Genomic DNA, 24,013 nt, shown 5'->3' with positions numbered 1-24,013 from the left:
TTTAATCAAATTAGAACTCAGGATTAAGAAACTCACTCAAACCACACAACTACATGGAAACTACATGGAGACTGAACAACCTGCTACTGAATGACTACTGGCTAAATAATGAAATAAAGGCAGAAATAAAGATGTTCTTAGAAATCAATGAGAACAAAGACATAATGTACCAGAATCTCTGGGACACATTTAAAGCAGTGTCTGGAGGGAAATTTATAGCATCACATGATGCTATAAATTTAATGCCCACATGAGAAGTGACAAAAGATATAAAATGGACACCCTATTGTCACAGTTAAAAGAACTAGAGGAGCAAGATCAAACAAATTCAAAAGCTAGCAGAAGACAAGTAATAACTAAGATCAGAGCAGAACTGAAGGAGATAGAGACACAAAAAAACTTCAAAGAAAATCAATAAATCCAGGAGCTGGTTGTTTAAAAATATAAAAAAAATAGACTGCTATCTAGACTAATAAAAAAGGAAAAGAGAGAAGAATCGAATAGGTGCAACAAAAAACAATAAAGGGGATATTACCACTGATTCTACAGAAATACAAACTACCACCAGAGATTACTATAAACAACTCTATGCACATAAACCAGTAAATCTAGAAGAAATCGATAAGTTCCTGGACACTTACACCCTCCAAGGACTAAACCAGGAAGAAGTTGAAATCCTGAATAGACCAATAACAAGGGCTGAAGTTGAGGCAGCAAGTAATAGCCTACCTACCAAAAAAAGTCCAGGTCCAGATGGGTTCACAGCCGAATTCTATCAGACATTCAAATAGGAGATGGTACCATTCCTTCTGAAACTATTTCAAACAGTACAAAAAGAGGGAATCCTCCCTAATTCATTTTAAGAGACCAAAATCCTGATACCAAAACCTGGCAGAGACACAACTAAAAACGAAAATTTCAGGCCAATATCCATGATGAACATCAATGCAAAAATCTTCAATAAAATACTGGCAAACCAAATGCAACAGTACATCAAAAAGCTTATCCATCATGATCAAGTAGGCTTTATCCCTGGGATGCAAGGCTGTTCAACATATGCAAATCTATAAATGTAATCCATTGCATAAACAAAACCAAAGACAAAACCACATGATTATCTCAATAGATGCAGAGAAGGCCTGCGACAAAATTCAACAGCCTTTATGCTAAAAACCCTCAATAAACTAGGTATCAGTGGAACGTATCTCAAAATAATAAAAGCTATTTATCACAAACCCACAGCCAATATCATACTGAATGGGCAAAAACTGGAAGCATTCCCTTTGAAATCTGGCACTAGACCAGGGTGTCCTCTCTCACCATTCCTATTTAACATAATATTGGAAGTTCTAGCCAGAGCAATTAGGCAAGAAAAAGAAATAAAGGGTATTCAGTTAGGAAAAGAGGAAGTCAAATTGTCTCTATTTGCAGACTACATGATTGTATATGTTGAAGACCCCATCATCTCAGCCCAAAATCTCCTTAAGCCGATAAGCAACCTCAGCAGAGTCTCAGGATACAAAATCGATGTGCAAAAATCACAAGCTTTCCTATACACCAAGAACAGGCAAACAGAAAGACAAATCATGAGTGAACTCCCATTAACAACTGCTACAAAGAGAATAAAATATCTAGGAATACAACTAACAAGGGACATGAGAAACCTTTTCAAGGAGAACTACCAACCACTGCTCAAGGAAATGAGAGGATACAAACAATGGAAAAACATTCCATGCTCATGGTTAGGACAAATCAATATTGTGAAAATGGCATACTGCCCAAAGTAATTTATAGATTCAATGCTATCCCCATCAAGCTACCATTGACCTTCTTCACAGAACTGGAACAAACAACATTAAATTTCATATGGAACCAAAAAAGAGCTCGTGGAGCCATGACGATCCTAAGCAAAAAAGAACAAAGCTGGAGGCATCACACTGCCTGATTTCGAACTATACTACAAGGCTACATTAATCAAAGCAGCATGGTACTGATACCAAAACAGAGATATAGACCAATGGAACAGAACAGAGTCCTTGGATGTAACGCCACACATCTACAACCATCTGATCTTTGACAAATCTGACAAAAACAAGCAATGGGGAAAGGAGTCCCTGTTTAATAAATGGTGTTGGGAAAACTGGCTAGCCATGTGCAGAAACCTGAAACTGGAAACCTTCCTTACACCTTATACAAAAATTAACTCAAGATGGATTACCCCTTCCTTACACCTTCTACAAAAATTAACTCAAGATGGATTACCCCTTTCTTACACCTTCTACAAAAATTAACTCAAGATGGATTAAAGATTTAAATGTAAGACCTAACACCATGAAAACTCTAGAAGAAAACCTAGGCAATACCATTTAGGACATAGGCATAGGCAAGGACTTCATGACTAAAACACCAAAGGCAATGGCAACAAAAGCCAAAATAGACAAATGGGATCTAATTAAACTTAAGAGCTTCTGCACAGCAAAAGAAACAATCATTAGAGTGAACTGTCAACCAACAGAATGGGAAGAAAATTTTGCAATCTACCCATCTGACACAGAGCTAATATCCAGTATCTACAAAGAACTAATACAAATTAATAAGAAAAAAACAATCCCATCGAAAAGTGGGTGAAGGATATGAACACTTTTCAAAAGAAGACATTTATGTGGTCAGGAAACATATGAAAAAATGCTCATCATCAGTGGTCGTTAGAGAACTGAAAATCGAAACCACACTGAGATGCCATCTTATGCCAGTTAGAATAACGAACATTAAAAAATCTGGAGACAGATGCTGGAGAGGATGTGGAGAAACGGGAACACTTTTACACTGTTGGTAGAAGTGTAAATTAGTTCAATCATTGTGGAAGACAGTGTGGTGATTCCTCAAGGATCTATAAATAGAAATAGCATTTGACCAAGCAATTCCATTCCTGGGTATATAACCAAGGGATTATAAATTGTTCTGTTATAAAGACATTCACACGTATGTTCATTGTGGCACTGTTTACAGACTTGGAACCAACCCAGATGCCCATCATTGATAGACTAGTGAATAAAGAAAATGTGGCACATATACACCATGGAATACTGTGCAGCCATAAAAAAGGATGAGTTTACATCCTTTTCAGGGATATGAATGAATCTGGAAACCATCATTCTCAGCAAACTGACACAAGAACAGAAAACCAAACACCACATGTTCTTACTCATAGGCAGGTGTTGAACAATGAGAACACACAGACACAGGGAGGAGAATATTACACACTGGGATCTGTTGGAGGGTGGAGTCCTAGGGGAGGGAGAGCAGAGGGTGGGGAGATTGGGTAGGGATAACAGGGGAAATACCTAATGTTAGGTGATGGAGGGAAGGAAGCAGTAAACCACCATGGCATGTGTACACCTATGTAATAATCATGCAACATCTGCACATGTACCCCAGAACTTAAAGTATACTAAAACAAAACAAAACAAAACAAAACAAAACAAAACAAAAAAGAGGTGGAAGCCAGTTGCAGTGGCTCACACCTGTAATCCCAGCACTTTGGGGGGCTGATGTGGATGATAACCTGAGATCAGGAGTTTGAGACAGGCCTGGCCTACATGGTGAAACCCCATCTGTACTAAAAAAAAAAATTAGTGGGGTGTGGTGCCATGTGTCTGTAGTCCCAGCTACTCGGGATGCTGAGGCACAAGAATCACTTGAATATAGGCGGTAAAGATTGCAGTGAGCTGAGATCACACTACTGCACTCCAGCCTGGGTGACAGAGTGAGACTCTGTCTCTGTTAACAAACAGAAAACAAACAAAGCAGAGGTGGAAAATATTAGAAAAAAGAAGATACTTAGAAGATAAATATAGAAGTTTTTCTTTTGGAGCAGGCTATGCTCCAAAAAGAAAGAAAAAATAATGAAAATAGAAGGAAGAAAATGATAAAAATACAATAAAATATTTTAGAATTGAAGTGTATCATCTAGAGGCCTTACCAAGTTGCCAGTGCCAAAACTGAAAATGACCCACACTAAGGTACTTTATAGTGAAACTTCAGAAAACAGACATAAAGAAAATTACAGAACACAGATATAAATACCTTCTGTTAGAAAAAGAAACACATGTAAAGGACTAGGAATCAGAATAGCACCAGACATCTCAAAGAAAGTTTAGAACAATGAGAGAGTAGAAGATGTTTTTCAGAATTCTAAGGAAAAGCTTTATTTATCTATCTGTCCATCCATCTATCCATTTTCTCTCTCTCTTTTCATCCATCCATCCATTTCATTATCTATTATCTCTCTCTCTCTCTCTCTCTCTCTCTCTCTCTCTCTCTCTCTCTCATCTATCCATCCAGCCACCCTCTTTGTGTCTGTCTGTCTGGTGATCTATCATCTATCATCTTTCTACCTTTATGTATCTTACTGAGAACTTCATACTTAACAAACCAATGAAAAGAACAGATGAAAACATCCTCATGGAACCTGTGTTAAGCAATTGATGGAGGATGTGTTCCAGCAAAATACAGGAATAAATCAAGAAAGAAGAAAGCATAAGCTCTGCAACAGTGGGAGTATGGCAGCCAGTGAGGTTTATCACAGGTGCAATTATTGCTAATTGAAAACGTCTGCAAATACTCCACCATGATAACTTGAAACATAGTCAGTTGGCAATTTTGACAGTCTCTAGTGACCAAAATTAAAAAAAAGAAAAACAAAGAGGAAAACATAGAATCTAGGAAACCATGTCTCTAACAAAGGAGAGTAGCAAAAGAAGTGCCTGGCTGAAAAGTGTTCGGAAGGCTTAGAGAGCAACTGTCTTGTTCACAGCAGGAGAATGAAGTCCTCCATGATGCAGAGCTCCATCCAGAAAAAAAGTAGACCCAATGGAATGGATGAAATTGTAGGTGGTGACTTAGAGATGAAGGAAAGTATTAAGGATATTTAAAGGAAAATTATGCAAGCAAAAAAATAATTTTTTTAAAAAATTGACACAATAGTAAATTAAAAACTCTATACAAAATGTCTTGATTCTTTTCCTAAGCTGGTGCTCAGCAAGGACAAGGCCATGTTCAGTTTGAGTGCCCAGATCATGAAGCCCAATGATGAGAAGCCAGACTAATTTGAGACCGGCATCTCCCAGGCTCTTCTGGAGCTGGAGATGAACTCAGACCTCAGGTTCAGCTCAGGGAGCTGAATATTACAGAAGTCAAGGAAATTGAAGTTGGTGGTGGTTGAAAAGCTATCATAATCTTTGTTCCTGCTTCTCAACTGCAATCTTTGCAGAAAATCCAAGACTAGCTAGTAGCAAATTGGAGAAAAAATTTAGTGGGAAGCATGTTGTCTTTATCGCTCAGAGGAGAATTCTGTCTAAGCTAATTTGAAAAAACTGTACAAAAAATAAGGAAAAGTATCCCAGGAGCCATACTCTGAGAGCTGTGCATGACACAATGGTTGAGGACTTGGTCTTCCCAAGCAAAATTGTGGGCAAGAGAATCCATGTGAAACTGGATGGTGGCCAGCTCATAAAGGTTCATTTGGATAAAGCACAGCAGAACAATGTGGAAGACAAGGTTAAAATTTTTTTCTGTTGTCCATAAGAAGCTCATGGGCAAGGATGTTAATTTTGAATTCCCAGAGTTTCAATTGTAAACAAAAAGACTAAATAAAATATATTCATGGTAAAAAAAAAATTAATGTGGCCGGGCGCAGTGGCTCAAGCCTGTAATCCCAGCACTTTGGGAGGCCGAGGCAGGTGGATCACGAGGTCAGCAGATCGAGACCATCCTGGTCAACATGGTGAAACCCCATCTCTACTAAAAATTACAAAAAATTAGCTGGGCACGGTGGCACGTGCCTGTAATCCCAGCTACTCAGGAGGCTGAGGCAGGAGAATTGCCTGAACCCAGGGGGCGGAGGTTGCGGTGAGCCGAGATTGCGCCATTGCACTCCAGCCTGGGTAACAAGAGCGAAACTCCGTCTCAAAAAAAAAAAAAAAAAATTAATGTTTTGTTAACTTTTTATTTGCGATGAGTTATATTTTCTGGATCAGATTATATTGATTTAACTGAGAGTAGCTTTTAACTATATGTAAGGAATAAGAGAAGAGGTGGGAGTATAGGAGTTAAATGCATGTGTGTCATATATGGAAATTTAAAGATAAAATCTGAAGTATTGACAAATCTAGATAGACAACTATAAACCTCTAGCAGAGACTTCTAGAGGTCATCAGAAGCTGTCTCCCTTCAATCAATAGGAGGCTTTGGCACATGGCTGACCAGTGCAAGCAATACTTCTCCATCCTGAGGTTGGGGTGAAGTTTTGGCTCATGAGATGTATGTACACTTTTCAAGTGATAGCATCTGGAGTCCTTCAAGGAACAGTGTGCCCACGTGCCCTTTGCCTTTTTGTCTTGTTCATTTTCTCCATCTTGATGTCTAAAAGATAGATTCTTCCTCTGACCATGAGGACAGAAGCCATATTCTAGTGGCAGTGGAATGTGAACCAGGAGAAGTCTGACTCTTTATAGTGCGAGTCTTTTTTTTTTTTTTTTTTTTTTTAATGTACTTTAAGTTCTGGGGCACATGTGCAGAATGTGCAGGCTTGTTACAGAGGTATACACATGCCATGGTGGTTTGATGCAAGCATCAACCCATCATTTACATTAGGTATTTCTCCTAATGCTATCCCTCTCTTGCCCCCACCTTCTGACAGGCCCACTGTGTGATGTTCTCCTCCCTGTGTCCTCTTTTATGTAAGAAAAAAAGCAAAAACAAAAACTCTCTTTATCTTATTTAAGTCATGGCTTTGTATTTGTCAGTGCTGAACCTAAACTCTTTTAGTATAGTATAAGAAATATGGAGGGACAATCCAGAACCAACTGAAATGATAAAAATGGTTGTCTCTGAAGAATATAGTTACCTGGTGCTAAAGAGGGACGAAGGAAGGAGCTACTGTTTTCCATTTTAAACTTCAGTAATAATAAGCCAAATATGGAATTGCTATTTAGTAGACTGAAATTGGCTGAATATCAGTAATTTACTATGCTTCAATCTAATATTTTTTTTAACCAGTTGCATGTATTGGTATGATTGAAACATGTTTGATTATGAAAGAAGGAAAGCAAGAAAGCAACAAAGAAAGAGGGAGGAGACTGGGTAAATAGACAGGAATCTAATCTTGAAAGAACTACTATGTCATAGTGAGGATCTGTGGTTTAATGTGATCAGATTGGTGTTTTGAGGATGATTCCCACAGTAAAATATAGTATAGCTCCATTGTTTAGTAGCTATAGTAAATAATTTTTTAAAAAGCTTTTATAAAGCAATCAAGGCAATAAATAATGAAAACTAAACCTAGGCTGTTACAGAGAGGATCAGGTTAAGAAATATGTTATCAATCAAAGAAAGAGAGCAGGAGATGAAAGAGAGACAGTCTGACATAGTGGTTAAGAATCTGGATCTGAAGTCCCCTGGACTGTCTGTTACTCCATATTTGGCTTTGGCAAGTTTCTGTAATCATGCTGTACTTGCCACTTTCATTTATAGAATGGGGATAACAATCTTATAACAATTTTACCTCCTTTTTAGAGTTGTGATGAACATCACATGCAAGAGCACATATGAAAAACATACAGAAGTGCTGAGAGTGGACGTTCTTGTCTTTTTGTGCTTCTCAAGGGGAATGCTTTCAGCTTTTCCCATTCAGTATGATGTTGGGTGTGGGTTTGTCTTAGATGGTTCTTGAGTACACATGAACAGAAAGATGAGAACAAGAGACACTGGGGACCGCTAGGGGACGTAGGGCGGTGAGGAGGCAAGGCTTGAAAAACGAACTGCCAAGTATTCGGCTATTATATTCACTACCTTGGTAACGGGATTATTCATACACCAAACCGCAGTGGTATGCAATTTACCATGTGACAAACCTGCACATGTACCCCCAAGCCCCTGGGGAAAAAAAGGAAAAGTAGCAATCTACCCGGTGCAGAATAAGTACTGAATAAATGTGAGCTAGTATTATTACTATAGGTTGCTTCCTCCAATGTAGGAAGCACAGGAGAAGGCGCAGCCTGGGCAGTGGGAAGATACTAAACTCTATTCTGGAATGTGGAGTTTGAGGTACTGGCTATTTAAACAGATTTGTCTGATAAAGAAGATTTACAGGACAGAAATTGTGCTACGAATAGGATTCATTGGAACCCAGGTGAAATTTGAAGCTATGGGAATGAATTCATTCTATATCTCAGAGGAGTCTGTAGACTGAGGAGAGGGAGGAAAAAAGCAGAAACACCAGTATTTAAGGAAAAGGGAGGCATCCAAGGCAATTAAGAATAACACACTGGAGATTTGGTAGAAGGGCAAGTGGGGAAGTAACAATTTCAAGGAGTGTTTCAGCATGTCCAAACCAGAACGGGATGTAGATATGTCCCTTGGCTTTTCTAACTGTGGGTGATGGCCATGTTGGTGGTTTGAGGAGCTCAGGAGCCAGAGGGCAGAAAGCAGAGGTGCTGCCATGTTTGCATGACCAAATCAAACTGAGCCACTGGGGTGGACTTTTCTTTCTGGAAGCTTTTCTGGGAATGAGAAAACTGGAAGAGATTTGAGAGTGTTTACACATGTAAATAAATAAGACTTCAGAGAGGAAGGGAAAAAAGCATAAAATAAATAGCACACATGAGAAAGCAAGGTCCCTGAGATCTGTTCTCTTCTGATTTTCCATTTTGCCTTCTCAGAAAGTAGAATGTGTGAAAACAAACAAACAAACAACAACAAAAAACACAAATTATTATTCTTGGCACCTAATAATATAAGATCTGTTTCAAAGCCTCATGGGAGAGTGTTTTGTCCTGTTATATATTCTTTTTCAGTATGCTTTCTTAAAAAGTAATAACAACATATGCAAAGGAACACTGAGAGAGAAATCAATCTGAAAAGACATCACATGTCTAGGGATTATTTTCTATGTCCAAATAGAAATAGCTCTTTTTGATAGCTTTTCCTATTAACATGCCACTTCTATGAAGAATAGGAAAGTGCTGTGGTTCATAGTTAGAAAACTGCTATTTTTAACTCCTTCAAAAAGGTAATGCGTAATTTCATCTGTCTACAAAAGTAGATGTGTGTATTTTAGAAAGTCCTGGAGGTAAAAATAAGTCTTTTATAATTAGAAATTTGTGACCTTTCAATAGAAAACAATCACAAATAATGAAATAAAATGTGTTTGATGATCTTAGGATGTGACAAAAGGCATTTCTTATAACATGAAGTAAATGCATACAGCCACTGGAAGGTGGCTGCGGTGCTGTGGTCTCTGTTCCCATAGCCTTGTCTAGTAGCTACTATAAATAGAAACAGTGCACATAGCAGAACTGATGCACTTTTCTACATCAGCATCTGACTGCTTCCAATAAATGAATGGCCATTGTAACTGAGCACAAGAGCTGAATAATTAATTTTAAATTATTTTCAATGCATATATTGCTGCTCAACATGTAAGGGAATGGTTGTTTTTTTTTTTTTTTTTTTTTTTTTTGGGAATGGTTGTTTACATATATCACTTTGAGAGAGAGAAGAAAAGCTCAATAAGAAATTTGCCACAACGTGGATCAAACTGGAGGGCATTGTGTTAAGTGAAATAAGCCAGGCACAGCTTATTTGCATGGTCTCACTCATATGTGGGAACTAAAAAAAAAAAAAAAAAAAAAAAAAGAATCACATAAAGATAGAGAGTAGAATGGTGGTTACCAGAGGCTAGGAAGGGTAGCATGGAGGAAGAAATCAAGAGAGCTTGGTTAACAGGCACAAAAATACAGTAAGATAGAAGGAGTAAGTTCTAGTGATCAATAATTGCACTGCAGGGAAACAATAGTTAACAAGAATTTATTGTATATTTGAAAATAGAAAAGACAATCTGGAATGTTCCCAGCACAAAAATAATAATAATTGTTTGAGGTAGTAGATATCCCACTTACCCTGATTTAATCTCTATGTATTGTATGCACATATCTAAAGAAAATCTTCATGTACATCATAAATACATGGGGCGACTATGTATCAATTTAAAAATTATCATGATTACCAAGTGCATGTCTTTCTAGGCAAAAATACTGTGATCTGTGGTTCTTGTATGAGTTCTGATTATGTACCAAGCACTATGCTATGTATTTGTAATTTTAAATATTTAAAAAGCTTAACATTTTAAATATTTGCAGTCCTATGCCATAAATACCAGTATTACTGCATTTAGCAGGGGAATAATTTTTGACTCGGTTAAATGACTTTCTTACGTTTTGAGATTTGGTAGGTGAGATTTAAAGCTACTACTGGAGAGACCAGTCTTTCTCTAGTTTGAGAATTGAATGATATTTTGGAGATAAAACAAGTACGATATGAAGAAAATATTTAGGGGCACTAACCACTTATTAAAAGGGAATCCTATGTCTAAGAAATTTTCATTTTGACTAAAAAACTCAGCAAAGTACTGCTATTCTGACTGTATTTGCAGCCACATATACGCAATCAAATCAAACTGAGCCACTGGGGTGGACTTTTTTTATATGCATATATGTATATAAAGTGTTTGACTAATCTCTATTAGTAGTTTTGCAATGACTCTCATTTTATGAAATTGATATATTCCTCAAGAGTATATAGGCTATTTTTTTTTTGCTAGTTGTTTATAGCTCTATTTGCAAAGGGCCCTAGCTGTGAACACTGAGTAAATAATTATTTTATATTATCAAAGAGGATCAGTGATTATTTCCCAAAAAAACACACTTATATTTAACTAACTGTACAAATAGGGAACTGAGTGCTCCAAACCATGTAGCTAAAATACGAACTAAACAGAGTACTATGGCACATGGTACCACTAGAGATGAGACGACTCTCTGCCAAGAGGATGGAGCCAGCCTGTGCCTAGGCTGTTCATAGCCCAGAGGCATGCAATCCCATGAGCTCTTCTTGCTAATGATTATTTAGCATAAATTTATATGATTTGTACTGTTTCCATGATTCTGAATCTTTTAAAGAATATTTTTATACATTTCCTATGGTCTCCTAAGAAAGTTTAAGGACTATATTCTTTTTTATTTCTTACATATTATTTTTGCATTACTTTCAGCTTACAAAAAAGTGACAACAATATACAGGATTTCTATTATATGTACTTTTACTTAGATACACAAATTGCTTAAATCTTGACTCCATTTGCTCTATTATTTTCACTTATTCTTTCTAAATATATGTTTGTATTTCTCTCTGAAACACTTGAGGGTAAATTTTAAATTTTAGACATCTTGCTCATTTGTATTAAAGACATCAATGTGTTTTTCCCAGGAACAAAAATAGTCTCCTGCATAACCACAATGCCATGATACAATCAGAAAAGTTAACACTGAAACATTACTATTATCCATGTTCCATATTCAGATTTTATCAGTTGTCCCAACAATGTTATGTATGGTTATTTTTTTCCCCAGTCCAGGATCCATTCCAGGATCATGTATTATATTTAGTTACATTTTAAAATTTGGGATGTTCTGCAGTCTTTCTTTGTGAGTCATATCTTGACATTTACAAAAAGTGCAGGCTAGTTTATTTGATAGTGTGCCCCTCAGTTTGGGTTTGTTTGATGTTAACTCATAATTAGAAATTAGATTATGCATTTTTACCAAGAATACCAAACAAATGTTACTGTATCCTTCTTGGTGCATTATAGCAGGTGGTTTGAGAATCAGTTAGCTCCATTACTAATGATCTCTACCGTTATCACTCATTGAAGGTGCTGTCTACCAAATTTTTCTTCTGGAAAGTTACCATTTTTGTCTTTGTAATTAATAAATGTGTGGGACATTCACTGATGACTCTTGCCTGAATCAATTATTACTATGATGTTGCAAAATGGCAATTTTCTGTCGTTCTTGCTGTAGCTATTAATTGACATTCCATTGCAAAAGAAGAACTTTCTTTTCTCCCTCATTATGCATGTTTGTGTGTATTATGTGTTCATATTAGTTTAGACTCATGAATTTTTATTTTATTCAATAGGTTGTAATATTTTAGCATCATTATTTATTTTGATGCCAAATTGCCCCTTGTGTTTGAATTTTTAAAAATGGCATTAACCAGCTTTGTCATGTTCTTTAGTCATATGACCTGCATTTGATAACTTCTGGCTGATTTCAAAAAATACATATATTTTTCTGACATGGAATTTTGAATGCATACAAAATGAATAATGAAAAATTAATAATTTTGAACGAGCTTTGTTGTAGTCAGTGTACAACTTCTAAAAAAGTCTACTAACATAACTTTTTTATTGTTGGTATTTTATAAAGTTCACTACATCCACAGGATGATTCTGCCTCTTAGATTTTAGGTTTTGGCATATTCACATTAGTTTCATTTTCTGTAAGATTTTTCTGATTTCTCTGTTTAGACACTCTTTTGACCCAAAGGAAGAACAAGCCTGAGGGATTAGGAATAGGTTAAAATATATGTTGATAAGTTATTCCTAATTATTAATTAATCTTTTTCTGTGTAGTTTAATTCAATAGGTATTATTCATTTGAGTTCTTCATAAGTTTGTTTTGTTTGGAATATCTCTCACAAAACCCCCACACTGTAGTATTTTTAAAATTGGATCATATTTGCACACCAATAAACTTATGCCCCGAAGTGGAACTGTGGCCATACATTTACATGTGAACATATTGACTACCATTGCTTCTCATATTGTCATTGAACAAGAATGGCTTGGAAAGGTTTCATTGATACTGTACCCAGAAACTACATATAGAATTGTTCAGAAACTAAAGAATAAGAAATTTAATAATTGTGAAACTTTCTAGAGAAAAACTACCTGACCTAGAGTTTTAATTCCAAAATTAGAGTTTGGAAGGACTTCAAATTTAGTTTATAAGTAGAGAAAATATTAATGTAGCAATTTTTTGACTAGGCTTCTTTTTGCATTTAAGAAAACAAGTGGAATTATTTGAATTTGAAAGAGTCTACTGGGTGAGGGTGAGAAGCATTGACGTGGGATTAAGCTATTGATTTATTAGGTTGTTTAAGGTTTATGTTAGTTTTGTGGCTAGCCCAGGTGGAGCATGCTGCTGCTTGGGGAAGTGTTTTCTCTCAAATATTCTAAGTCTTTATTTTGTTGGTGGCTACATGAGTGAAGATATTTGTCAGATTTTTAGGAAAAAAAAAGACTATTCTTTATTACAGGGAGATTTACTTGAATATGCAAGTTGTTATTTTGAATGGTTAAAGCCACTTGATGTAGAACTTCCCTATAAATATGGTCTTAAGTAGCACCTACTCTTAATCATATTTAGATACTTCCAACGAAGAAGGATTTTTTTGTTTGATTTTAATTTTAGAGGAATGCTACCTGCTTAGCAACAGCCCCATTCAACCTATCTAAAATGTTGTTGGTGTTGGATACTTGACATTTTATAGTAGATTCACATTTATTTGCCAGAATGGCTGTTACAAAAGGTTAAAGATTTCCGTGCTAACTAGAGTAATAAATTTAAAAATTAATTCAGATGACCTCCATGTATCTCCAGACTCTATGACTTTCATTCTTCCCACACTGATAAAAAACCACGTACAAAATAAGTCAAATTGCAGTAACTGAAAACTAACCCTCTGGTCAATAGGGGTAAAATAGCTTTCCTCTTCAGTCCTGTGAAGCTGGCTGGGGCTCAGTGATTACACACCAGCTCTGCAGTAGAGCACTTCAATATGAGGATGGATTGCTCACTGTAATTTTGTTGAAAAGGTCTGTATACTATTGATGTCATCATTTTTTTGTTCAGAAGAATGTAAGTATTTACTCACAATTGTTTAGTCAGGAATAAAACATCAGGTAAGAAGACACTGTTTTATATTGTAAACTATGAGTTCATTATTTTTTCATTTTTATGAGCAATTGATCACTAGTTTCAAGTTAGAAGCAAATGCTGATTGACAATAAAATCTATTAAACACTTACAAATGCTAAAAGCAGTATAAAATATGTTAAATCCATGTTTCCTGTCCTCTAACAGCTCATAGTTTAAGATGATAAGGTTGTCATGTACTCACCCTTTTGCCTTACAAATTAAACTCAAAGGAGAGGGGTAATTAGGCAGCTAATGAAACCTGGTCCTTCTTAATTAAGCCAACTTCTTGTTAAGTAGCTTATATTTCAGAATGTTTTGGGAAGGGGCAATTGATTATGAGTGGGCAAAAGGGAACATTTCGGAGGATGGAAATGTCCTATGTGTTGGCTGTTAGTGGCTATATGAGTGAACACATTGGTCAAAACACATCAAATTACATATTTCAAATGGTTGCATTTTAATATATTTAAATAATATCTTACCTTTAATTTAAAAAGCCATCCTAGAAATGAACATAAAGGCTAGCTGATAGAATATTGTTCAAAGGGTAAGTGCAATCAATTCAGAGAAAAGAAAACATAAATGGCTCTGAAAAATATATATATGGATGCTAGATTCCTCTCGAAATAAAGCAAATTAAAATAACTTGAGATATATTTTTCATCTATAAATTTATGGAAAATGATAACAAATACATTATATGGGAAAACAGATACATTCATATTTGCCTTGTTGAAGTATAAATTGGTACCATTCCTATGGAGGGCAGTTTGGCAACAATTAACAAAAACAAATGCAAGTATCTTTTGATCCAGTAATCCTGCTTTTGGGGAATTGTCCAACACATATACTACATGTGGGCAAAATGACATTTATATGATCTTATTACTTGTAGAATTGTTAATAATTGCATATGATTCTTTAAGTGTCCAAAAATAGGGGACTGGCTAAATGAATTATGGTACATCCATGTAATGGAGTACTGTGTAGCTATAAAAATGAGAAAGTCTTTATATGGTGACATAGATAACTAAGGCACAGTTTCCAGGAAGGTAAAGTAGAAGTAATTTACCCTATTCCTCTCTCTAAGTTGAAATAAAAATCTTGTATATTATACATGTGTTAGAAACAAAACAAAGCAAATGTAAGAAGACTCTGAAAGGCAGAGAGAAGGTAGAAATCTCAGGACCCAAGAAAAACAAGGTGATGAGTGCCCTGGATTTTCTTTCTGCTTTATATACCCAAGATTTGTTGCTAAAAAAGCTGGCAACCTGGAAACACCAATGAGAGCAGACAAAACAAAAACAAAAACAAACAGAAAAACCTCAACAAAAGCCTGCTCTCTCTAGCCAAAGGGCCAGAAAATGGGCAGGCTTCCATGACAGAAAACTTTTAGACAGTAACTACTCCAGAAAAACACCACAGAAAAAAATTATGGCCTTACTCTCAACCCTATGAGCAAAGGCTGAGTGTGAAAGTAGACTTCCATCCCATCACTTGCCCTTCCCTGAGCCCTGGTGTCAGGGTGGGGCCAAAGAGCATACACTAAGTAGGAATCTAAAACTTTGATCCACATTTGGGGATGAATCTGACTCAGTCAAAATTTTAAAATTTTCTTTTTGAATGACCCTGTTAGTGGATGTAAAGATAAGCTACAAACTGAAAGAAAATGTAAGCCACGTATCCAACAAGGACTGGTATCTAAAATACATAAAGAACTCTTAAAAGTCAACAGTAGCAAACAAACAGACATTAACAAAAACAAGCCATCCAAGTAGAAAATAGGAAAAAGACACAGAGAAATTTTACCAAACAAGATATACAGGTGATGAATAAATACACTTGGAAATTTGTTCAACATCATTAGCCGTTAGGGAAATGCAAATAAAAACCACAGTAAGATACCACTGTACAACTATCGCAATAAAAGATAAAAACTAATTAAAACACCAAATCCTGGCAAAAATATGGGGAAACTGAATTACTCAAGCATTGCTCATGGGAATGTTAAATGGTAAAGCCATTGTGAAAAATAGTTTGATATTTTCTCATAAAAATAAACATCGCTATCTTATGACCAAATAATTACATCCCTGGGCATTTATCCCAGGGAAATGAAAACTTATGTTTACCCAGAAACTTGTACCTGAAGGTTTGTGGTGGCTTCCTACATAATAGGCAAAAATTAGAAACCACCCACTTGGTGAAAACCTAACTGTGATATATTACTATTATGGACTACTAGTCAGCAATAAAAAGGAGCTTTGCAACAACTGAAATAACCTTCACAGAATGTTGAGTGATGAATGTCTGTCTCAAAAGATTATATAGTACAAGATTTCATTTATATACTATTCTTGAAATGACAGAAATTTAGAAATAGGAATACAATTTTGGTTGCCAGGGAGTAGGAGGGAATGGGAGTGGCTAGAAAGGGGGTGTGGCTATAAAATGAACAGCTTGAAGGATTCTTGCAGTGAAGCCAGAGTGTTATCAATGTTATTATCTTGGTTGTGATATTGTATTATAGTGCTGTAGCTATTGTCATTGGGAGAAACTGGGTAAAAGATACATGGGATCTCTCTGTATTAATTCTTACAACTCCATGTGACTAGAATTATCCCAAAATAGGTTTAATTTCTTTAAAGTCAATGTACAGAATAGCAAAACTCATGCTACTTTACATGTGAAATTGTGAGAAAAAAATCTATAATTTTTTATTATAAATGAATGCTAGAAAGATACATAAGAAATTTAAAACAAAAATGTGGTCACCTATGGAAGAAAGGATGGAGGAAAAATAGGGACAAGAATAGAAAGGAGATTACTGTGCACTCTTTTAAATTTCCAATGTGTGTGTGTTTCCATTTTAGATTGTAAACTCCCATGAATCAAGTATGTGTGTTCTCTTGACCAAACCTGCACAGTGCCCTATGGAATTAGTTATTTAGTAATTTAATACTTGATAACTACTCTACAAGTATGATGAATTTCACATGATAATTATTAGATGATTTTCCAGTACGACAAATCTAGTTAGATAAAAATATGGAGCATGGAGAATGGATTAAGTGGATACCCCATTTACCATGATGTGATTAGTATGCATTGCATGCTGGAATCAAAACATCCCACGTACTCCATTTTATACACACACACACACACACACACACACACACACACACAACCCTAGTATGTGCCCACAAAAATAAAAACATGAATAAAATAAATAAAACTGGGAGTTGGGTGGTGATATAGAAGACAGTGAGAAATATAAGAAAGAAACCGCGGTGGCTCAAGCCTGTAATCCCAGCACTTTGGGGGGCCGAAGTAGGTGGAACACGAGGTCAAGAGATCGAGACCATCTGGTCAACATGGTGAAACCCCGTTTCTACTAAAAATACAAAAAATTAGCTGGGCATGCTGGCACGTGCCTGTAATCCCAGCTACTCAGGAGGCTGAGGCAGGAGAATTGCCTGAACCCAGGAGGCGGAGGTTGCGGTGACCCAAGATCGCGCCATTGCACTCCAGCCTGGGTAACAAGAGCGAAACTCTGCCTCAAAAAAAAAAAAAAAAAAAAAAAAAGAAATTTAATTATTATTTTTTTCACTTTCATTTTATTCATTTCACATTAACTTTTATCATTTTGGTAATGACCTCTTCTGTCAGCTCCAGCTGCTGGGTAACTATACTTCTTAACTCTTTAATCAATGCCCGTTTTCTCTGTCTGCTCTGTCGATTCAACTTTTATCTCTATTACTGTGTGTGTGGATGTGTCTGTGTGTTAGATTGATGGGCAGTAAAGAAGAAGGAAAAATGACATATTTGTCTTTGAGCTTCTATTTATTTTTCAATTTACTTTCTATCCCAAAGAGAGACCTCACATTTAAACACTTACATGCCTGTCACTTTGTAAGTGCTTTATACATTAGTTAATCTTCATAACAATGCTAGGAGGAAAGTTGTATTACTATCATACCTATGATATAGATAAGGAAAATAAAGCTGAATGAGGTGAAAAACTTTCCCAAGGTCACATAGCTACTAAGGGATAGAAGCAAGATTCAAATCCAGGTCTGTCTGACATGAAAGTCAATGCTCTTTGCTGTTCTGCTTATCTGAGTGAGGAGTTATGGTATGAACTTTAGGAGAGCAGACATGGATGCTATGAACTACATAGAACACATCTCCGGAGGCATCAATGGGGAAATGGGTAAGAAATGGGTCATAAATTGGCCAGATTATAGTGGTCTGTACGTGAAATGCTGAGAACTCCTAAATGTTTAGGTCATCATGAAGATAATAAATGCTTTGCAAGAAGAATGAGAGATTAAAGAGATGTTGGTCAAAGGCTACAAAATATCAGTTAGAAGGATAAATAATTTCGAGAGATTTGTTGTACAACTTAGTGATTATAGTTAAAAATATATATACTTGAAAATTGTATATTTTAAATGTTCTCATCACAAATAAACCATAAGTATGTGAGCTAATGCATATGTTAATTAGCTTTATTTAGCTATGCCAGAATGTATATATATTTAAAAAGTCATGCTCTATGCCATAAATATATACAATTTTATATGTCATTTAAACAAGAAAAAATACATAAGAATGAGGCAATATCTATATGGGAGTTTCCATGATAGATTGCTGAGATGAAGATTATGTTAAAGAACCTACCCCACAAAATGAAAATCATTTTGTCACAAAAACTGAACATGGGAGAAAAGAATGAACAAAGGATTTGATGTTTTGTGTTGGGTGAAGAATATGGTTGTAGTTATTCATAGGTAAAATTGGTAGTAGAGCTATCTTGGTTAAAAAAAAATAAGCAAGAAAGCAATACTTCTATCACTGGTTCTGCAAGATATGTTAGGGTGTCATCCAGAGAACAAGGAAGAGGAGTCGCTATTGGACTAAAGAGGAAAAGATGTTGATGTGAAATATATGTGGAAATCATAACTCAAGACTATTAGAATGGCTAAGCCTGTTTTGACAGCATACTTGGAAAGAGAAGGACAGTGCCAGAACAAAGATCAGAAAAGCAGACTCCTAAAGAAAAAGAAGAAGTAAAGAGAAAGTTGACCAGGAATCAGTTCAATAATAGATTGATGGATTTGAAATAGGTATTTGAAAGAAAACATCAGTTGTATACCATAGAACTGTATTACTGTTTAAGATAGAACATTTTGCTGTGCTAAATTAGATCAGTGCATAATTTTCAGTTAATTTTTAACTGATGGAAATATCACTTTCATGTGGTCTGCTGTATCTGACTTCTCTTCATGTTTGGATTTCTGCTACTGAAAGTGCACTCTAGGGACCCAGAGGTATAATCAAGTGCCAAACACCATTCCAATAATAAAATGAACCATTATGGCTCTTTAGGAATCTCCAAGATAGTCTTCAATTTTAAATTATCTCCTTACCTTTCTGTATCCCTATACATGGTGAAAAAGGTTTAGAAAAAGCCTCTTACTGATTTCAGAAGTCTGCATATACCACAGAAATACTACTTGCTGTGGCCTTACCTCCAGGACTTCATGGACCAGATAACTACACATTAAAAAACTTTGTCTAGGGAGAGAGACTTCATGATGATCCAATTTTCTTCAAGAGGGAAAGTCCAAGTCCAAATATCTGTTGTATCTGTTTTCACGGTTATCTCCTTTTGAGTGCCCTTTCACCAAAGTCAGTCTCCCTTCATTGCACTGTCCCCAGTTATGATGAATGTTTCTCCACAGGTTAAAAATTATCACTCAATCTACAGCTTTTGGGACATAGGGAAACTTCTGTGGCTTGCTAAATCACCATATTTTGGCATTTTACACAGTAAATGCTACTGACGTTTAATCAGAAGAAACAATGTTTTTTCTAAAACTATATTGTTACTAAGGAGATCACAACTATTTGACAAGAACACAACAAGTCTAAAGTTTGGAAAAAGTGCTGTGGAAAAATGGGGCAAACTTTGGTATAGTAATGAGGCCCTTTATATTCTTCTTGATTAAAATTTGCCTAATAAATTAATTTCTGGATATAAAATTTAATTTCTCAATGCAATTCACTCTCCCCAGGGTCAGAGCAGTCAATAATAAATGGGATCTGGCTAAAAGGGGTTCCTCAAATGTAATTTAAGTATCATATCATAATTTAAGCATCATATAATGATGATCTCTTCTTTAGAAGAGACTTTTACTTTAAGAGATTCATACCAAAATATTTATATGAAATAATATGTCTTGGATTTGCTTCAAAATAATTCTCCGTGTGTAGGAGGGAAGATGTGGAAATGTAGCAAAAAGATAGAGTGGGAGATGATAATGTTTGACTTTGGGTAATGGCCACTTGAGTGTATGTGATACCACTCACTCTACTTTTGAATATGCTTGAAAGTTTCCATCATAAAAAGCTCAAAAATAATATAATGGTCACCCTTAGAGTCAGTCAGTTCTTATGAACATTATTACTTTCCTCAAAGGAAAATCATTCAAAAGTACATAGCAACTGTACATTATACTCACAACTTATCTCTGACTCTCTAGGTCTTCATTTAGCAAGACATGTTGGCAAAAAGTTTTAACTTTCCAAGGAAAAACTTCAGGGAATTCAGCTTGACAGGATGAGTGCAGAAGAATTCATACTACCCTTATATGTGTTTCTACAGAAGCCCTTCCTGCTGGAGCAAGAGACCTATATGTTCATATGGCAGAAAAAAGGTGAGGCTCTAAAAAGAGAGGAGAGATTATGAACAGAACTTACTTTTGTTAGTCTGTATGAGCCCTGGAGTCAAAATATATGTCAAAAGATGTTTATAAGATTTACTCAATTAGAATTTTCTTGAAAATTCTAGTAAGTACATTTCCAATACTTTTCTTTTTTTGCAAAATACCATAGTTTCTGAGTTCAAATACAATTGTTCTCAGAAAAACAATAGTACTCCCAAATGTACTGATTGTTTGAGGGTTGGTCTTTGTTACATCACTGTTCCCAGATATGTTATGACAATTTTCCAACCAGCTCAGCAGCTACAAGATTAAATACTAAGGTAGGGACCATTATGGTTAGTGCAGGTATAGTTTTAGATATAGATAGAGAGATGGATGTTGTTCATATGTTGATCAACTATTTATGGGAATTTTGGCATAATGTTATATATTCAGGCTCTACTTGGTCAAATCTCAGTCTCGACTTTCTTACTGCATAGCCTTGGGCAAGTTATGAAACCTTTCTATGTCTAGTTTTTCCCCAAGGTCTTTCATTGTGTGTAAATTAACTAAATTTATTTTCATAAAGTATCCAGAACAGAATTAGTGCTTGTGCTTATGAAGCTTATAGTAATAAATATGCTGTTAGACTTCAGTCCAAGAATGTTAGAGCTGGAAAAAAAGACTAATTGTTTAGTCTTATTCTCTTATTTTACAGTTTAAAAGCTTGAAAAAAATGCCAATGTCCAGGTTCCACCACCAGAGAATTGAGCCTGGGGGAGGACCCCCAGGCAAATCTGATATGCTAAGAGGCATGAAACCCATGACTTAAAAGTTATGGGAAACTGTTCTACTGGAGGCTTTTCAGCTTAACTCTAATATCTGGCATCTGGAGAGATCATTCTATGTGGGCTCTCAGCCCTTCTCCCAACATGTCTGTGCATCTGTTCCTTCTATGTTAGAGCAGAGTAACACAAACATATAATTAGTATGCTTATACCTAATATTTATAACTGTGAAAACCTCTGATTTTTCTTTCCCAGCTTAAAAATAGCGGTGTGTTTTAAAATGCCACTTGTGAAAAGGCCAGTATTGCAGGGGTAGAGGTGGAAGCAATTTGCATAATTTATGGAGCTTAGAAAGGAGCTTGGAGGAATCCAGTAATAGTGCTTTGGACAGTAACAATTTTCTGCCATCTAGTGGATAATTCGAAGAATAAACCATGCCTTTACTTTTTAAAAAAAGCATTTTCACAAAACTGTAACTTCTAAAGTGGCATTCTGCCACTGTTTTGTTTGTGAAACAACTACTTTAGCATAAACAGTTCCTGAAATCTATTCTTTCATTGATTTTATTGATTTATTTTTATTTATTTATTTTTTTCTTATTTTTTTATTGCATTTTAGGTTTTGGGGTACATGTGCAGAGCATGCAATACAGTTGCATAGGTACACACATGGCAGTGTGTTCTGTTTGCTTTCACCCCTTCACCCACATTTGGCGTTTCTCCCCAGGCTATCCCTCCCCACCTCCCCCTCCCTCTGGCCCTCCCCTTTTCCCCCCAATAGACCCCAGTGTTTAGTACTCCCCTCTCTGTGTCCATGTGTTCTCATTTTTCATCACCCGCCTATGAGTGAGAATATGCGGTGTTTCATTTTCTGTTCTTGTGTCAGTTTGCTGAGGATGATGTTCTCCACATTCATCCATGTCCCTACAAACGACACGAACTCATCATTTCTGATTGCTGCATAATATTCCATGGTGTATATGTGCCACATTTTCCCAATCCAGTCTATCATCAATGGGCATTTGGGTTGATTCCAGGTCTTTGCTATTGTAAACAGTGCTGCAATGAACATTCGTGTACATGTGTCCTTATAGTAGAACGATTTATAGTCCTTTGGGTATATACCCAGTAATGGGATTGCTGGGTCAAATGGAATTTCTATTTCTAAGGCCTTGAGGAATCGCCACACTGTCTTCCACAATACATTGTGATTTATTCTTTCAATGTAAAAAAATGTTATGCCTCCTTTTAAAACGTTGCTAAAATTGTGGTGAACGGTGGCTCAAGCCTGTAATTCCAGAACTTTGGGAGGCCAAGGCAGGTGGATCACTCTAGCCCAGGAGTTAGAGACCATCCTGGTCAACATGGTGAAAACCCATCTCTACTAAAAATACAAAAATTAGCCAGGCATGGTGTTATGCACCTGTGGTCCAAACTACTCAGGAGGCTGAGGTGGGAGGATTGCTTAAACCTGGGAGGTGGAGGTTGCAGTGAGTTGATATAACGCCACTTCATTCCAGCCTGGGTGACAGATCTAGACCCTGTCTCAAAAGAACAAGTTGCTAAAAAATGTGGACACACAAAATATAAATCCATCATGCTCCTTTTCTAAAGGTTGGCCTACTTAGAGGCCTGTAATACAGATCAGTGTGCTTATATTTGGCTCTTTCTAAAGTTTCTCCTTTTTGGAGGTCATAATGGTTAAGAATATGGACCCTAAAGCCAAACCTCTTACTTTAAACTCTGGCTGTCTTGTAATAACTGTGGGATCTTGGAGAACTTAACGTCTTTGTGCTCCAGTTTTCCTATCTGGTAATGATAGTATCTACTGCATAAGGCCACTGGAGGGATTAAGTCCATGCAGCCCTTCGTGTTCAATGTTATGAATGCTTTTATCATTATTGTTATTTACATGTGTATCAATATTTACTGGTTTTAAGGAAGAAATTCAGAAGTGACTTGTTCTGTGACTCAATTCAATTTTAAAAATAAACATTTATTTAAGCTTATTTGATACTCAACGTTATGGGAAATACAAAGCTGAATGAGACATTGCCTTATTTTTGAATCAATAGTTTCCAGTGACTATAGGATAATTCACTATATAATTCAAAGCAAATATAATGAGTATGACAATAATTGTCATAAAATACAGAGGGAGTGAATATTTCCAGCTGGAAAGGTTGACTTATAAATGGCTAAATTTTAATGGGGAATTAATTATATAAGTGGTGATGGTAGAGAGAACTACCCAGATAGAAGACTATTTTGAGCAAAAAACCAAATTGAAGAAAATCCAGCATTTGTTTTGGGAGCAATATTTCTTTATTCTTTCACCCAAAACTTATTTGAGCACCTTCTCTGTACTAAGTTTTGCTTTAGGCAATGCATATGTGATGGTGAATAGAATAGACAAAGACTCCATCCTCAAAGGTACCTATTCAAGTGGGGAAAAAAATACTAATAGAGAAGCCTAGGAAGAGAGATGAGGCCAAATTTTGGAGGAGACCTACTGGAGAGCCTGTAAAGGCTGCTGAGCAAGATGAAGCCATGATCAGGTGCTAATTAAGGAATATTAATCTGGTGGAGAAAAGGTGTAGGATAAGGTAAAAGGATGAGGTCATGGAGACATGAAA

General features: G+C 36.0%; 1 protein-coding gene and 1 non-coding gene across 3 annotated transcripts in view; both read left to right on the top strand.

Moving 5' to 3' along the window:
- Positions 1-24,013, top strand: part of LOC144582182 (uncharacterized) — an 81,087-nt gene that overhangs the window by 48,137 nt on the left and 8,937 nt on the right. The window contains exon 3 of one of the 2 annotated variants that reach the window (XM_078369822.1): positions 20,429-20,602. The exons of the other annotated variant lie outside the window; for it this stretch is intronic. Within the exon in view, the coding sequence (XP_078225948.1) occupies positions 20,506-20,602 (97 nt within the window). The 5' untranslated portion in view covers positions 20,429-20,505. The remainder of the gene's footprint in view (positions 1-20,428; positions 20,603-24,013) is intronic. 2 annotated transcript variants of the gene reach the window in all.
- Positions 4,543-4,679, top strand: LOC118153219 (U4 spliceosomal RNA). Its single transcript, XR_004742479.1, has one exon. It is a non-coding gene; the product is annotated as a U4 spliceosomal RNA (small nuclear RNA).

The sequence above is a fragment of the Callithrix jacchus genome, chromosome 4, assembly GCF_049354715.1.
Source record: "Callithrix jacchus isolate 240 chromosome 4, calJac240_pri, whole genome shotgun sequence".
NCBI lineage: Eukaryota > Metazoa > Chordata > Mammalia > Primates > Cebidae > Callithrix > Callithrix jacchus.
Note: the sequence above shows the minus strand (reverse complement) of the source record. Positions and strands in the feature narration are given on the sequence as shown.